Source organism: Gouania willdenowi, chromosome 21 (genome assembly GCF_900634775.1).
Source record: "Gouania willdenowi chromosome 21, fGouWil2.1, whole genome shotgun sequence".
Taxonomy (NCBI): Eukaryota; Metazoa; Chordata; class Actinopteri; order Blenniiformes; family Gobiesocidae; genus Gouania; species Gouania willdenowi.
In genome coordinates, this window is record NC_041064.1 from 9,244,614 (window position 1) to 9,263,382 (window position 18,769).

Here is an 18,769-nt window from a genome sequence, read left to right on the forward strand (position 1 = left end):
ACACGTAATTACAGAAAATACATGAGAAAATTGTAACAATACACAAAATGACTCCAAAAACACACCAAAGACAAAATACACACAAAAACCAGAAAAAAAAGAAATCCACAGTTAGCCTACACCAAAAATGTACAAGACGAAAACAAATAAATAGCTGATTTTTTTTTTTGGTTTTTCCCAAATAACACCAAAATTGCACAGAATGTCTGTTGGCACACAAAATAACCAATTTATACAGAATGACAAAGAAACAGAAGTTAACAAAACGACTCCAAAAACAACAATAACACACAAAACCCTTTGTAATTCTCTGTATTAGTGCTCAGATTAGTCTTTATTTTAAATGCTGATATGAAGGTGAATCCCATTTGTGGCCCCTACTGTGGTAAAACCCTGCGTGTTTCAACTGTAAGAATTAGGGAAACCATTTGATCTTTGTTTTTAATGACTAGTCGTGCTCCGGATAATGTTGTTGGATGCTTTTTGAAGGTGGTAGTGGTAAGCTCAAAGTGCGTGTTGGGTTTCCTCTGCTTCTCCCCAGAAACTCGGCTCCGTTTTATTTTGTGAACAAGACTGCAAGAGCATTTGGCCAGGAAGTACCTGGTGTAACAGTAAGAGGAAAATCAACCACTGGGCTGGTGCCATACACACACACACCCTCAGCTATGTGTGAATGGCTTGTTTACATGAGTCACTCACTAATATATATATATTTACAGTATAACCTTTAACGGATGGACCCATCATGAGCTCTGAGTTGGAGATCATTATTGATGTTGCAATCAGGGTATAAAGAGTAAGGGTGCTCAGCCAACAACTAATGTTGTTTCCCTGTGCTCTCATGCTGTCAAAATAAGAAATGCACCCTTTCCATTGAAAATACTGGTTGGGATGTTAAAAATAGCCATTGTCCCATAGATCAACCAAGAGTTGGTTTAAAGCACAATTTCTAAATGCTTTTCTTCATTCTCTTAGAAGAAAAATGAGATTGCACAACTAAACAAGTCAATTGGACTTACCCGACATGTGCCTTTTAATTGAGGGGATATGATAAGGATATGGAATAGGGAGAACATCAACTGCTCCTGGGCTGCAAAGAAAAACATTTCGAAGAAAATTGAAAAAAGGTCTTAATCTTTTGAGCAAGGATATCCTTACGGTTGACTGAAGTATTAAAGCAAAGTGTCAAACTTTACTTTAAAAAAGATGCTTAAGCCAAATGATAAAGACTGCTCAAGTCAAAGACTCTTCTATGCAAACTTTACTAGTAGGAATAAGTGGCAATTTAGAAACTGCGTGTTCAATAAAAAGCACTTAAAAGGCACACTCGTGGAGGTCGCCATATTTGACAAACTGTGAGATAGTGATGACACAAAGAAGTGTTTCCATCATGTAACTCCCAACTGGTTTCATGAGGTTAGAGGCATCTAATGGTTCCAGAGGTAGCGTAGACTTGCCCGTTTTATGGTATCTTCCTTGTTCAGCTTGAAGGCGGACATGGATGTGTAGTAAGATGCTGGCATCCAACTGCTGTGCCCACCGACAATTTCAAAGTCCCATTTGTCGTTTCCTGGGGAATGCAACTGTGATGGGTGAAGTACAGGCTGGTAGAAAGATTCAAAGAGCAGGTATGGTGCAGGGAATAACTGTTCATTAATCCCAGGTGTAGTGCATTAACAATAATTACAGCTGTATCTTGGGAGCGGCTGGAAGAGCAGGATGACCAGCAGTCTGTAGGCTTAAAAAGTCCTTCTACATCAAGGTTGAAATCTGTTAATTAAACCCAATAAAACTACTTTTTTCCTTCTGAAACAAGTGTATTCAGTATCAAGTAGTGTTGTTGCTTGATGATTGTTCAACTCTTGACATTTTAGTAAAAGTATTTCAATTTGGAGTATTTTGTTGTAAAGATGTAAGAGTGACTGCCCTCTATGGGTTGGACTGGGCTATCAATCATTTTTTTTTTTTTTCTATTGGCTGAGAATGGTGATTTGTGACATTATGGAGGTTTCGTATATCATGAATCACCACTGTTGGCCCCGCCCCTCCTAAAAAACTAGCACCTGTGGACTCTGCAATCTGTGGCGAGTAGGTTGGGATTGAGAAAATTGTGAATAAAACTGTATAGTAAGTATTGAGATGGTAGTTAGCATAGCATAGATTGTTCTTTGGAGATTTTATAGTATCGACTGGGCGTGTCTTAACTGCTGCAGAAGCCCCGCCCATAATCAAAGTATTTTAATCCCGAAGTATGACTGTTATGCAGATGTAAAACAAACAGTAAAATAAACTTTTTGTATGCCTACAACTTTACGTAGGCCTATATCTTGCATAAATTTAACAATTTCTGCGGTGTGACAAACTCATAACACAAATGTATTTCTGCTTTACACGGACTTTACGTTTAGTTTCGGTCTGAGGGGTAATCGATTGGCTCTCTGCTGCCACTGTGTTAGTAGCACACAATGCTGCCTCACACTTCTACAATGCAGGATGGTTTTTGACTCTGCGCAAGAAATTATTCATCTAATAACATGAGACACAAGCTGTCAGGCATCACGTCTCAGTTCAGATCGTTCTTCCTTCTTAGCCCTTAGGCTTTCATAACCAAGTGGCAAACAAAGAGCAACAGGATGCTGCTGGCATTAACCCAGAAGATACTGTGATATGAAAATTAAATCACACAATAAAGTAAAAGTTAAAAACTCAAAGATTAAACTGTGCTCAGATTTCCAAACGGCACCACCGCTCTTGTTTCTATAGCAGCTTTTGTGCGATGCAAGGTTTGCAGATAAAAGGTAAAGGTCTCAATCAGAGGCGAGACAAGAGATCAGACTCAAACAGTAGCCCGTGGTGAATTATTTACTTGGCCTGGATTCATATCTAATGAGTTTAAAGAAGCCCAGTTATACAAGAGAGCCAAAGCTAAATGTTTAATGTTGTGTTGTTGTTGTGAGCACACTGGAGAGACCAACACTCTTCTTTCAACTCGTCATTTTTTATGCAAAGGTACTCTGAGTTGAGAAAGAGCTGTTCATGCTTTCTATGTAAGCAACGCCGTCTAGATCAGATCAATTGGAACCATTGTTTTTCATACTTTTAACAATGCTAATCCTCCAGTATAGCACCTACTGAGTGATTTTGAATGTTTCACAGTGGAGTAGTGATTAAAAAGGCCTATGCTGTGTCAGTGGGGCTACTATAGACTACATCAGTGTTTTTCTCAAATGGGGGTACGTACCGCTAGGGGTATGCAATGGCACTAAAGGGGGTACTTGAGAAAGGAAGACAGAGGAAAATTTAACAAATAAAGTCAAAGTGATAGTCTTTGCCCCACCCCAGGTGTGAAATGACCTGAAATGATAAAAAAAAAAAAAAAAAAAAACGTCTATAGAAATAAATCTATTGAGGTGGGGTCACCCGGCATTGAAATGTGGTATATATGTCTGAGCTCAAACATGATCAAGAATTAATTCTAAAAAAATATTAGTGGTCGCCAGAAATTCTTGATATCTAAATGGGGTCACAATCCAAAAAAAGTTGGGAACCACTGCACTTCTTTTCACTTAGTTACAAAATGAGATTCTTTAAAATGTGTGTTTTCACTTGTTCATTCCATCTTTGTGCTCTAGTTGTTTTTCAATAGATTTCTAAGCAAAATGTTGTAGTCGGACAAAGGAGGTACTTGAGTTCATAAATAAGAGAAATGGGGTTTGAGAACCACTGGTCTAGATTATAGGATGTTTTTCTTCCATGTCTACATGGCTTGTTTCACAGAAGGCCATTCGCTGACATGAACGCCACTGAGCCATTGTTCACCCTTTTCTTTAATTAGCTTTGAGTGTAGCATTAGCTCCCATGCTTTAAAGGACCAAACAAGCACTCCTCATTACAGATTTGTACCCTCAGCGTCAGAAGAAAAAAGCAGGGATAACACAACAAGGCTCAGCTGGTAACAGACATTTTGAAGTACCAAATGTTTCAACAAGATCTGTCTTTTAACATGAAAGGCTGTTTTGATATTTTTGTTTTTCAGTTCTGGGTCGTGCGTCTGTCACTAAATGGCAAGTAACTGAGGATAGATTGCTTTGGGACATAAAACTCTCTTCTTGCGTTTCTGGTGGAAGTTTAGCTGTGAGGACTCTGCTTTGAAAAAAATGCATTTCTACATCTTTGGAGTTTAAAAATAGATTCAATAAACATTCATATTTACACGGCCTTAAAAAAAAAACAGACTGCTAGGGATGTAGGAGTGATTTGATTTTGTGTTCAGTTTTAAACCCAAACTTACTCATTTGGCCAATGTTTCATTAAATTAAACCAATTAAGCCCACTTCGGATGAAGAATAGCAATGGTTCATCATTATATGTCTCATACACCAAAAGATGTATTATTCATTTATGTTTTAGTTAAAAATTCAAAGCTCCTCGACACGATAACTTTCTAACAGATAAAGACAAAGTGTAGGGCTCTTAAATCAAAAACAAAATTAAGAACATTTACGAGAAATTAAGATGTAAAAGTTTGAGAATGCGACTTGGAAATTTGTTTTGATCTCTCCCTTTTTTTACATTGTGGGAAAAAATGTGCACATTGGATCTACTGAGTCCCGCTGACACATAGAAGTGTTTTTTTCCTTCATTATTATTATGATTTCTTGTGTTTCTTGGCCAGACAAAAAGGGCAGTGATACTCAACACCATTTTTGTTCTTGTTGGTTCTCGGTATTCACAATGGTATCATTTCACTCCGTAAGACAGCTGCGGATTGTTTCAGATTGTCATGAAAGCCCCAAAATAAACATCTACCCTTGTTTCTGCAACTTTCAGCAGTCCTTGAAGACACCACAAATGGGTTTGGAAGTCTTTGTGGGGAAAACACAAGTAATCGCAGTAAGTTAAATAAAAACACCTCTGTACATCCATCTATGGGACTCCACATCCCACAATGCAATGTGCAAAACTTTTACGACAATGTCAATAAGGGAGTGTTTACAATGGAGATCAAAACAATCTTTTGAGCGTTACAGTACATCTTTCGAGAAAAATATTTTTGATTTATTGATCTATGAGGCCTACACTTAGTCTTTATCTGATAATAATAAATTACCACCCTGAGCAGTTTTAGCCGTTTGATTCAGTAGACTAACAAATCAATATTTAGGAACAGGTTCAGAGTTTTTAAAGTAAGTGCAGTTCTTATAGCAAGAAGGGCCTTGATCCTGGTACCATTGTCCCTGTATTTTCTTCCAGAGTCCAAACACATTGGGTTAACTGGAGTCTCCAAATTAATAGATTTCTCCAGAACCATAGAGAGGCCTCCTGTTTAGGATATGGCTAGGTTATGCATCAGCCAACCCGTCATAGTGGAAGGTTACCCAAGGGTGTGGATTGCAGCTCCTAACCATTACCTAACAAGACAATGACATTGCTATTTCCAAAGTAAAGCAAGTTATTATCAGATAATTGAATGTCAATAATTAGCCAGAACAAATTACCACTTCGACTCCCATGAAGGTAAAGTCACACTGGTGACAAAGAACCTTTTTATTTTCAAACTCATAATCCACACTTGTAAGCCATTCCCTACTGACCCACTCAGTATCAACACTAACTGCTTAATGAACTGGTAAATACACCGGAGAGCTGAATAGTTAGGCTTGGAAACATGATCCTGTGCTTTCCCTTGAGCGTCTTTCAGAGCTTTGCCGAACGATTTAGCTCACCAAGCAGCTTTTTACAGCTGTAGAGTTGCGTTTAAGCGTGAGCGCTTGTGTGCTTAAGGAGGACAGCACACCTTATCTTTGACATTCTACACAAAGGCTCAGTGCCAACCTTGAGAGATCGCACTGGGAAATCTCCCATACTCCACTTGAATACCAACACCGCTCTGCTGCCCAATGTAATTGCCACCCCATCTTTGGCTAAACAAGGGGAAAACAACACAACAAATGGAAAATCACCATCATAGCCATTTTTCTCTCAGAAAAGTGGCTTTAATTATACATTAACAAGGATGTAATCTAAATATGGGCTCAGCAAAATAGCTCACTCAAGAAGAAGAGAAACAGGTACCAACGTGTGTGTGTGTGTGTGTGTGTGTGTGTGTGTGTGTGTGTGTGTGTGTGTGTGTGTGTGTGTGTGTGTGTGTGTGTGTGTGTGTGTGTGTGCATTTGTGTGAGAAGACTGTTTTTTTCTCATCAAGAATAAGAAATCAGTGAATGAAGCAGGCCTGCACCTGGAACAAACAATTGGCAACGCTTGTCGTGTAAAAGACTTTCTAAATATCATTCAGTTTCTGCCAATGTATGGACATCAAAAACAATAGTTAGCCACCGTTTCTCCACCAATGTAAAGAGAATGTGCTGGGGAGTCGGGTATCACGCTGTAAATTATGAAAGATGTTATGAGGAAAACAGTGGCTGTCAAACAATAGGTGACCAAATTTTCTCAGCATGGAAACACATTATGGTAAATGTTCCTTTCCTGATGGCAAATTCAACTGTTTGATGATGTGGGGAAACAATTAAGCAGCACAAGCGCTATTGAAGTGAGATGATGCTTCTGCTAATGAGATGATATCTTGCTGTCAGATTGGTATTTACCACACACCAGAAGGACGATAAAGGATTAGCCTTAATGCAGAATTATGAGTTGACTTTATAAGGCTCTAAGTCACGTGTCAAACTCAAGGCTCGGGGGAAAAATCCGGCCCTTTGGAGCATCCAAATCGGCCTGCAGGAAAAAGCAAAAATGACTGAATTGCTCACAGTTTTCCTGGTGCTTATATCACATGATGGCAATCATTTTTAATGTTAACATAACATTTCCCTTAAAATAAAAGAAATTGGTCACAAAATCAAAGAAATTTCAAGTCAATATCCAGTTGGGACTGATATCTGTCACTTATTGCTTGGGTATTGTCGGTTTCTTACATAATTTATATTCAATGCATATGTAGAAGTGCAACTATGGAACAAACGTTAAAAATGCTTGTTTTCCCGAATTACATGTGTGGCCCTCTTGAGGTCAAACCGCTCCATATTTGGCCCCTGAACTAAAATGAGTTTGACTCCTCTGCCTTAAGTGGTTCCAAGTATAGAATTGAAAGATAAAAAAAAACATATATATATATATTGTGGTTGTTTTTATTTTACTAATGTAGGTCATTTTTCAGAAGTAAAACCACTTTTTAAATGTAAAACTCAGTAATGAGCACTGAGTAAATAAACAGGATATTTTAAATACACGTTCTACTGCATGACTATTGGTCTTGAACCACTATCTGTTCTGATCCCTCCCCCATACATCCATTAACTATTTATTTAGCACAGTATATCAAATGTCAAATTAGTCATGTTTATTTTCCCCTATAATATAAAACAGGATATCTCACATTTTAACCACTTTGCAAAAATAGGAAGTGAAACAGTGTATAATTTAAAATGTTCTGGACACGACAACTAAATGGCCCCATTCTTCTAAATGGATCTCTGTCAATTTTTCCATTTGATGGGAGAACCCATGTCCTGCTTTTCTTATTACAGCCGTATTATTTGAATACTGCGATTGTGTTTTGGCTGTAAGAAATAATGAAGTTCACTTTTTTGTTTGTATAAGCAGCACTGGGAAAATTGGTCAGTTGATAAATCTGTGACATTTACAGTAGTCATTATTTAAGTAGGACTTTGTAGATTTAAGTCCAAAACATTCAAATTATCCACTCCCAATTACAACATTAAACAACAAAGAGCAGTTTCATCAACGTCGTTACTTCTCTAGCTTATCTTTATTGTACCTGCGCTGCCAATCAAGCTTTCTAAAGTAAGATGTAATCTAATCATTTATTCAATATTTGACTGTTATCAGTTGTAATCAAACCCCAAGGTCAAATTACTATTCATATTGTAAATTAGATTGAATATAACTAACATATGTAACTGAGGTCTAACATGGATAATTGGATTTTGAATGAGATGAGATTTATTGTGCATAACTTTGAAATAAGATTTCAGAATAATTGCAAATAAATATCACACGGAAAAAGTATTTTTAATCTGACACATCAAAATTACATTTAAAAACATACATTTTTGTTAATATATCATATTATTTACTGAGCTTTACCCGTGATCTTCTCTTGCTGCAGGTTTCCAATTCCTTTCATTCCCACAAATAACACCAACTCTCATATAGCAACCAACCCCTCTGTTGGACATTTGGGGGTTTCAAAGCCAGCAGACCCAAAAGAAAATATCAGTTTTTCATAATAACAGAGTAAGGTTAAATTTAACAACACTGAACTTTAATCAAAGTGGGATTTGTGGGCATACTGCTTAGGACACAGGGGTCTACCTTAGAGTAATAGTTAGTGATGAACGCCGCATGCAGTTCCGTTGCTTGGTTACTGTGCCTGCAGTGAATCGTGACTCTAATGGCCCTGGGTGGCTAAGGAAGTATTAGCTCAAAGGAGGAAGAATTGAAGCTTTGCTTATATACCTGTTCTTACCTCTTCTCAAATAAAGAGTAAAGTCCAATTGTGTGGTTGTTGTTGCTTTTTTAGACTTGTATTTATCAAATACATCCAGTATATATAAAAAACGTTGTCCTCCGACATAGCCAGGGTTGGGGTCCGTTACATTTTTCAGTTATAATTACGTTTTCAATTCTCCATGTTCAATTACAATTCAGTCACGATTACAGTGACCAACATTTTTCCCAATTACATATAAAAGTTGTTTTTTTTTTGTTCCCTAAAGGATCTTACATTCTCAATCACTAAAGTTCAATTACAATCAATCACAATTATTGAGTATGAAATAAATTATCCCATAAAAATTAACCATCTTGTGTTAGCATCTCTCATGATACCGGGTTGGTTTTAGCCCATCTTAAATCAAAATAAAAAATATTATCGATCATGTAATTTGTTTTTTATCCCAAGTTTTGTATTAAATTAAATTACAATTGACAGATGTATATTGAATTTTCATGCCAATTACAATTACAAAGTGAATTATCTACACTCAATTACAATCCAAATATAATTACAACACCAACAGATTTTTAAAAATACAATTATGCCATAAGTTTAATTAATTGTCAATTACGTAATTACTATTATAATTGACCCCAACCCTGGACATAGCCAAAATAAATGGTAATTAACTAAAAACAATAAAAAACAGCCATATTTCATTATTGAATAAGTACAGGTGTCATCTGCTAGTTTCCAGCATGCATGTGCGCACACGGCGTCGAATTGGTGATGTGGCGCGTTGTGCATAAGGTGGCTCGCACTTACCGCTTGATGTCAATAAATCATTTTGCAAGGGAAGTTGAGCCACAAGAAAAAAAAAAAATTCCTTATAGGGTTGGAATCAGAAATAGCCTTTCCCCTGCTCTCCCTTCCCTTTGCTGATGAAATAACCATCAAGCCTAAAACATGATCATAAGCTGTGTAGTATTGGAAGGTGATGACAACATTTGGAGCTACGGACTTCACTCTGTAAAATACAATCCAATTGTTGATCTGGACCTTCATTTGAATAACTATACATTTCCTTCTTTTGTCATCCAAAAAGGAAAAGAAGGAAAGGTGTTCCTGATGAAAGCTAAATGTTAAAGTTTGTGCACAGTCCATCACCCCTGAGGGTATAGAGAGATGCTGAGTATTGGTCAAATAGCTGCAGGAAGATTGCCAAGAACTTGCACAATAATTATTATTAGCCCTCTTTGAAGAGTTGATTCTATAAAAGTAACCTGAAGCAGTAAAACTGGCAGTTTGCCACTCAGAGAATGTTTACACCTTACAGGAGAACTGAACATGACTTACTTGTTGAGGCCTTTTGCCACTCCTGGGGCATTAATCAGCATTCCCTGTTCTTGGCAAGTCATTCCAGTTCTCCCAACGTATGTCCCATCATCTTGGTGTCAGTCTCTAGGTCGCGTCACGAGGTGTTTCTTGGTCGTCATCTCGTAAGGGTTCATCTGGTGATGTTGGTGGCCGGCTCGCGTAGGGTATGTCTGATCCAATTCCATCTTCTCCTTATCTCAGGCAATGGGGCGTAACAGTTAAGGAAGTGGACTTGTAACTGTAGGGCCACCGGCTCATATCTTGTAACCTCATCCTCCGTCAGTAGTTGATCAGTTCTCTCCCAAAGTTCATTGTTACTTATGGTTTTTGGCCATTGGAACGGTTGGATTCCTCTGAGGCAGATATTAATGAAAGTTTGCAGTCTTTTGATGGTACTCTTGTTGGTCATCCAGGTTTCTGCTCCATAAATAAGGACGGATTTGACAACTTGATATTTGTTCTTTGAGAGATTGTTCTACTTCTTCATTTCTTGAGCTGAATGAATGCTTTCCAATTGCTTTGCCTATCTGTGCCTTTACATCTGTGTCGGTACAACTGTGTTGATCAATGACGCTACCCAGGTACAGGAAATCACCAACCTCCTCCACAGGGTTTCCATTATGGGTTACCAAGTTGCTGTTGATGGCAATGATCTTGAGGACTGGCCATGAGTCCACTGAATATTGTTTGTGGTTTGTTCTTACCTTAGTTCAGCATTCCTAGATCTATAGGTGTGTAATGTGTAGTTAAAGTGCATTTTGTAAAACAAACAGGCATCAAATCTTTATTCTAGACATATTTTAGTCTTTCATCTTAAACGTCCAAGGAAATGATTTCTTACTTTCTTGCATCTTATTTTATTTGTTCATAGCTTTACACTTTTTCATTCCAAATATTTCCATTATGATGCAAAGAATAACATTATCTCACAGTACAAAAATAATCCAAATTGACGTGAAGGGTATTTTATGTATTTATTAGATTTTTCCAATACAAATACCAGCACTTGTGGTCCCCATTAGATTATTATTGTATCACCAACTCATTATCATTGATCAGATTTAAACATTCTTACAACATAAAAAAAGAAGGCAAGTGAACTAGCATTTAAGATAATGTGTAGAATATCTGGAAAATTAATTCATCTAATAATAAACTTAATGGATAATATTCCTTAAATGACTGTTATGCAGTGACAAAAAGTGACGTCTCCAATGAGCTTCTATCCTTGCTACGTCCCTGTTCTCTGTTTGCTCTTCTGTCGGTAGTGGAAGAGGCTAGTGGTGTCGAGCTCACCTGCATTGTGAATAGCTTCAGCAAACAGTTTCACTACCTAGAAAAAACAAAAAGAATCTTGATGTTAGCAGTTAAGGCATCATGACAATGCATAATTATAAACATCTTACAGACCTGGTAGTTGGTAATCAGAGGAACACCGTAGTCCACTGCCATTCGTCGGATGAGGAAGTTGTCCTTCACATGTCGCGTGTTGTTATTGGGCAGGTTGACCACCAGATCAATGTCGCCCTCTCTGATTAGTCTATTAAAACAAGTGACAACAACTTAAAGCTAATGAAAATAGAAGTTTCATTTCACGAGTGGTTGAAATATTGATTGAAATGTTTCTTCCCATTGGGAAAGTTTCATTCAAATACCCAGGAGAAGCCCAGTCTGTTGTACACATCATGATGGGGATACAACTCCATGTAAAAGCTCCATTACTACTTATTTGAAAGGATTGAAATCTATTTTGATCTTAAAGGTGGACTCCACAATCATGTTCAGAAATACTTTGTTATTCCCGGCTAAAATGAACCCACCATCCTGAGAGTATTCAATACGTTACATAGTCAAAAAAATAAATAAAAATAATCAGACCTCTGCAGCAACTGGAATCCTGTAAAAATAATGGACAAATCCATTAATTTGGTCTGAATGGAAATAACCAATCAGATGCCTTCATGAAATCCTGAGACTTGGCTGTCGGCTCTAGTCTCCATTTGCTTTTAAGATTGTGGGGGCGTGGCTTTGGCCAAGGGAGGAGGGGGTGGAGCTTGAATTTTGCTAGCTTTACAATTTTGCGAAATGCACCTTTAAGGTGTCACATTTTTGCATAATGTTATACATTTCAAAGAAGCTATTGATTGTACATTAAAAAACATTTATCGCAAACTTTTATCTTTGACAGATCTTTGAAGTTACTGAAAGTTCACTTACTGTTTGAGAATGTAAATAAATCATACTGCACTTTGAAATATGACTTACTACAAGCTAAATGTTCTTCCATTCTAGTTTTTTTAATCATTAATTAAATTAAAATTATTATTTATTATTTCGTTTGGTGTAGCGTTGTTAGATTGAACATAAGCAGTGGAAAATGTCCAGTCCAACTGAAGTTGTCAGTTTTAAAGTCTGGAATAGAAAGTGTGAGTGAAATCCACATAAAGGATGTCCGTGTTGTTGAGCGATATAGTTCAGGAATTGTAAATGCATGTCAACATTAGCACAATTGTGTACATTTAATGTGTATGTGAGGTTACTGAACTAATAAGCTCATAATGTTTCCAAACAACACTTGTGTTATGAATATCCTAAATCAGATATCTACTTAAATAAAATTAAATTAAAAAAAACTTTATATTATTCCTTGTGCGATAACTGTTATAGAGCACAAGCAATTATCAGCCATTTTTCTGCTTCTCCGTTCCACCTGTCCCTCAAACACAAACTCACCATGTGGAGCCCTCGCTTCTGCCACTGTTTTCATTCGAAGGCCTTTTACAGACGGCACAGAAACAGAGCTGAATTCTAAATGAAAATATGGAGGACAGGTCCCGGTGACAACAAAGGTTATGTCTTTCTCGACAAAAAGCCTGCCTCAATGCCACCTCACAGCTGAGTCCAGCAACCTTGTGTGTGTGTGCGTGTGTTTGTGTGTGTGTGTTTGAGAGGGGGGGGGGGGGGGGGGAGTGAGCGAGTCGTTTGGTCTAAGCCTATTAAATTTTCTAATGTCCTCTTTTTAGCAGCTCATTTTCAGACATACGGTCCAGATGGCTTCATTGTGACGCGCTCACGACTTGTTTATGGAATCATTACCTGAAAATTGCTGTCAAACTCAATGTACTAAGTATTTATGTATCTGTCTGTTTATACTATGTAAGCTCTGCCGTTAACAGCAGGATAATCTCTGAAGTAAGACAGAGACTGTAGTAAAAGCATATCTATGTTATACTAATACATGTGGATAGACTTGTGTACGTGCCTTTTTAAATGTAATGGGAAATGTGTTTAAAACGTCGTCAGACTTTGATCAGAGTTTAAGTTTAAGCCATGTCGTTTTCTTATGTTTAGGCTGGAATATATCAGCTTGTGCTTCAAAAGCCGTTTTTTGAAGTCTGTGCACGTGAATGAGTTGTGACACGGTAAATGTTTGGCCAATATACCTGCATCGGCTCCAGCATTCAAGCAACATTAGCGATAGCTCAGATAACACACCCTGCATATTTCATTGAGCCCTCTAATCTGACAGACTCTGTAACTCCTCAGCTAACATCGTCCTGGTCAATTGAGCACACAGTGTGGAGCTCTCACTGAATGCAAAAAGCAATCCTCGGCTTTGCATTACTGACTAAAAAAAAAGTTCATGAATTGGAACTGTTAAGTAGAGACTTGGGTGGGAGCTTTGATAAATAATGTTTACAGCTTCTGAAGCCCATCAGCGAGCAAACGGCACTGTTTTCAATTTGCAGTTTGAGGATCAGACTATGTTATAAAAGTAAATTCCAGCAACAGTTATTTAAATCATATGCTCACTTTTGTTTTCTGAGCTAAGCTTAAAGCTGTTGGGCACGAAAATGTTATATCAGATCTCATAGACCCATACATTACAGATTATTTGCTTGAAACATGAAAAAATTGTTGACCACTTGAGGGTCAGGACTGGATAAGCTTATGATTTATCTTGCCCCTTCTCAAACTGAAGGATACATATGTATAATTTGTGTTAAATCTATTTCTTGTCTGTTTTCCATTGTATAGTGATGAGAATGTATGCATTCCATGTTTAGTTTTCTTTGTTTTGATGGTGATTCTGTCATTAAGTTTGAGGCAAAGAAAAGAAACAAACAAAGTTGGAAAATGTTTAAATTGCTGCTCAAAAGTTTGTTTTCATCTTCACCGTGAACTCTGCTTACTTTTCTGTGTATTGCATTGTCGGATTTGGAGTCCCATAAACAGATGCTTGGAAGTGTTTTTACTTCATTCTTACCATAATTCCTTGTGTTTCTTTGCCAAGTAATGCGGACAGTGATTGGCTACACACTGTTTTTTGTTCTAGTTTTTTCCCAGTAATCCGCGTTATATCGGAATGAATTAAAGACACTTCTATGCAGCCGTCTCCAAAACTCCACATCCCACAATGCAATGCGCAGCAAAACTTTAACGACGATTTCAGTAAACAGCAGAGCTCATGACAAACCCCTTCCTTTCATTAATCAATTTAAACAAAGATTTAAAAAGCTTAAAAACTATTTTTTTCTCCTGTACCTGCTTATCCTGTTAAGAGTCTCAAGCACTGAAGCCAAGGGCAGTAAGCAAGCTGATCCCAAGGGACACCGATATTAAGATCAAGTTCAGCTGTTAAAGGTCCCATGTCATGCTATTTTTCACCCATCTGCATTTGTTCTAAGAATCCCGAAAACATAACAAATCACCCTCTAACTAATAATTGAGGGAATCAATGAAAAAAACACTTTGGGCATGTGTCAATTTAGCTTAACGTGACCAGCTTGCCGCATTATGGAAATTAGAGGGTTTTTTTGTTCCCTTCAATGCAGACTTTCTGTAATCAACTTGTAACATGTTAAAAAACTTGCACGTGAAAGTATATCAAAGTTACTGCCTGTGCACACAGTTACCTCAAAGCTGGGGCAAATTTCCACTAGGGGTGTACTAATACAACTTCTTCACTTCCTTTTTAACTTTTTCACAAGAAATACACTTATATAACATCATATTATATGTGTGTTTCTTGAAAAAGTGATCTATAATTAGCACAAGTATGTAAATAGCACAAGAATCTACTTAGTTTAGACACTCATACATGATTTGGGACATGGGGAGAATACTAGAAAAACCATACTAAAGTGACTTCAACCTGAACCAGATCATGAAGTGGTCCAGTAAACTGATGGGAGAGACGAGCTTGAACTATAGGCATAGAAACTCAGACCATATCTAGATCCATTCTATAGATGTTTTACACCAACTACATTGTGATTTCCTGATTCCCCCACAAGTGTCAATCCAAGCAATACTGAAAGATTTTTATTTGTGTTGCCATTAGTTTAATCCAGTTTTTCCCCAACCAGGGGTACGTGTATATGAGCGCATTATAAAAATAGTGATTTTATAGTTGAATCACTTTTATTTCTATTGACTATATTGTTTTTACTTCTCTTTGTACATTTTATTTTTTCTCTATTAATCATTTAGTTTTAGGCTTCAAAACTCCTTTTTTCCTGTGTTATGTTTTCATCCAACTTTTAAAGGCAGCTCAGGTCTGTCAACTTTACTCCAAGCATAAATAATTACATTATTGACGATTTCCTCTCTTTTTCCCCTGACACCCTTTCATTCAAGCCCCATCTTGGTCTGTGTAATTACTCTGAACTTAAGAGACTGCTACATCCTCTTTGATCTTATAATTTATTGGATCTCTTCGTTCAGAGATAATTAGGAGGCTTTGGCTTCAGATCTTAAGGCTACGGCCAATGCTTTTGCATATGCCAAAATTCATTTCATTGCCTTACTTACACACATCCTTAGCTAAACCTCATGCAGGCCTCAGCCAGAATGTTATAGCTGAAAAGTTTCAGAAAACAACATGAATTGGGGGCTTTAAATGAACACTTCCCTACCTTTTAATACTGGGCAAGCTGGTGTTGTGGTCATTCTGAGTGGGCCAACAGACTGGATTGGCAGGCACATCGTTGGCACTCAACCAAGCAGAGGTAGCTTCAGTAGCAAAGAGCTGAAGTAATAAAACAGATACAGGATGAACAAAGCAGAAAAACACAGGAATATAAATGACAAGGAGATGCGTCCGTGTGGTTAAGGGGCCTGTGCGAACTTCCATTGCTCACCTTGAAGCCTTCATCTTTAAGCTTGTGCGCGGTCGACAGAAAATTGGGTCGGAACGAATGCTAGAAGAGAGAAGCAGACATATTTCTTCTAAAACAAATAGCGGGAACATTCTCATTGAACTGAAAAAGGCTTTTATGCGTGCAGCCAAATGTGCACTGTAATGTATGATCTTGAAAATCTAATTTTCTTTATCACAGTCTCTCTCTTTTCTCCAAAACATGTGGCCGTAAATTTATCAACCAAGCTTCAGCGTATTTCTAATTCATATTTTAGGTTAAGATCAGAGAGCGCTGAGGCAGTGATGCACCAAGCCGACGCAGAGTGCAAAGTGTTGTTTCTGTGTTACGAGTTGAAACAAAAGTGTAGCGCTGAATGATATGAGGCTGGTAGGAAGAAGCTTCTTTCGTCCCGAGGGAAATTCAAAAGGTTCTAGCTGAATCCAAAGGCTTAAAGTAAAAGTGAATTATCTTAAGACAATCACACAGTAATACTATAAAAACATCTACAGCCAAACTCATGGGAATACTGAGAGGCAAAAACACATGGACAAAAGTTTTAGCACAAAAACACGAAAAGATGGTGTTGTAAAAAACTTTGACTATGCAAAAATTGTAATGAATTTAAAATAAAGGGGTGGTGGGGGGTGTGTGATGATGAGCAGTTTGGTTAGCCAATTCACTGTGTGGACCTTTCTCAGTGGAGTTTGCAAGTTCTCCTAAAATAGCTTGCCTTGGTGGTTCAAGAACAACAATCTATTTTAAAGCATAAAATGACTGAAAAACATAATTAACATTGTCTATCAACTGAAAACACAAATTCTATAAGGCAAGGCCACATCGCAGGGATACATTCTGGTACTTCCGGGTTCGACAGAAAATAACCATATTGAAAGTTCAGGTCGGAAAAGCCAAATGATGTTCTTTCCCAGCAATAGTCAGCACTGGAACACCATAAACAAAGTAACACAAGGCTTACATTTGTGGAAAAACCAATAACGATGTGAAACGATAACATTTTATGTCAAATACTGGCCAATAACGTTGTGTGTCGATAATACCGTCCGTCTATAATCAAAAGATTCTTGACATGAAACTTGGTCAAGGATTTCCACTCACTCATTGTGGCTCAGTGTTATTTTTGGGCTTTAATTCATTTTTCACTTCCAAATACTGTAAATGACATTTACTCTACCTTCATAGAAAGAGTAGCGAGTATTCTATATTCATCCCGCAGTGGGGAAATTTACTGTCATGACAGCTCAATGAAGAAAAGTGCAATAAAAAAGACAACAGAAGGCATCACACAGGAACACCCGAAAAAAAACAAAAAAACAATACAATAATAGAAGCTATATATAAATAGAAATATAAATACAAAAAATAACAAAGAATAAAGGATACAGATATATACAGTACATATTTACAGGCAGAACATCAGGCTAACAAGAAAGTTGACAAAAACGTTAAAAAAAAAAGAACATGTTTCTTCTGACTGCCCCTTTAATGCATTACTTGAAACCCCCTAAATCCTTCTTAGTCTTTTAAATACTCAGTTTAGGCTCAGTTTGTTCTTCGACTACAAAAAATGTGGAGAGGACTACTGAGAATAAGCCTTTTTAAAGTGTGACAGTCCATTTACTTTCCCAATAGGATTTTTCTTGCCATCTGCGATTTGGTCACAGCCAGCACCGGGGCTTTCTGACTGCGTACGCTCAGCTAATGTATTACACTTCAGGCAACATAATCTCAAAGCCTATGGGGCACTCCACTCCACAAAGACATACACGTAGCGTATCTACACTGTAGAATGTCTCAATTAGACGAGGAGGAAGGAAACCCTCGATGATGGTTGTAGATCATTTGTGTCAAACTCAAGGCCCAGGGGCCAAATCCAACCCTTTTCAGCCCACAGCAGGAAGTGAAAATAACAGGGAAAACATGAATATTTGTTTCATTTACCAATTAATTCAGCCACTCCTAATACACAGATTCAATGAATCTCCACAATATTTGCCAGCGCTCACACTTCCCATGCTTATATCACGTGATGGCAGCCATTTTTATTCTCAACATGTTGACAAAACTATTATCATTTTTTTCATAATCCTGCAAGTTTCCTTAATTTCATCAACTAATAAAAAATAAAAATCCTAAAATCAAAGAAAATTCCAGTTAGGATCCTAAATGGACTGATCTCTGTCAATTATTGCTTGAATATTATTGGTGCCTTACATACTTTATATATTATTTATACATTTAAGTGCAAACTAAGTCACCATAATGTTGAAATTACTCTTTTCTTTGTTTATAATCTGTAGCCTACTTAAGATCAAACTAGTCCATATTTAGCCCCTGAACTAAAATGAGTTTTTTGGTGAATTTGTTTGGACTCAAGGTAGTTACACCATAAGGGACCTCATATTTTTTTAAAGATAAAACTTGTGCTAGCTTTCCTTTTAGCAGATAAAGTCCATTCAAACCACGAAATACACTTTAAGGTTACGTTTCTAAGGTTATCAAAGGGTTTTAGTTTTTCTACTCAGCAGAAAAAGACAAAAGGTCCTCTATTGATGCATGCATTCATCCGTAGCCTTATTGATTACTGTAATGCTGTTCTTTCTTGTTTTCCACAAAAGATAATTTGAAACTTTCAGTTACTAAATAGCCAAGCTGCAAAGATGCTGACAAGAATCAAAGGGCAGGAACACATTAGGATTGCTTTTAAACGTGTTTTATAATCTTGGGCCCTTCTTATTTATTGAAAATTATG

At 37.3% G+C, this 18,769-nt stretch overlaps 1 protein-coding gene across 1 annotated transcript in view; it reads right to left on the minus strand.

Annotated features, from left to right (window-relative positions):
* Positions 1–10,817: 10,817 nt before the first annotated feature.
* Positions 10,818–18,769, minus strand: part of cps1 (carbamoyl-phosphate synthase 1, mitochondrial) — a 63,521-nt gene continuing 55,569 nt past the window's right edge. The window contains exons 35-38 of the mRNA XM_028435707.1: positions 16,000–16,059; positions 15,775–15,887; positions 11,267–11,396; positions 10,818–11,189 (exon numbers count right to left, since the gene is read on the minus strand). Coding sequence (XP_028291508.1) covers positions 11,088–11,189; positions 11,267–11,396; positions 15,775–15,887; positions 16,000–16,059 — 405 coding nt within the window. The 3' untranslated portion in view covers positions 10,818–11,087. The remainder of the gene's footprint in view (positions 11,190–11,266; positions 11,397–15,774; positions 15,888–15,999; positions 16,060–18,769) is intronic.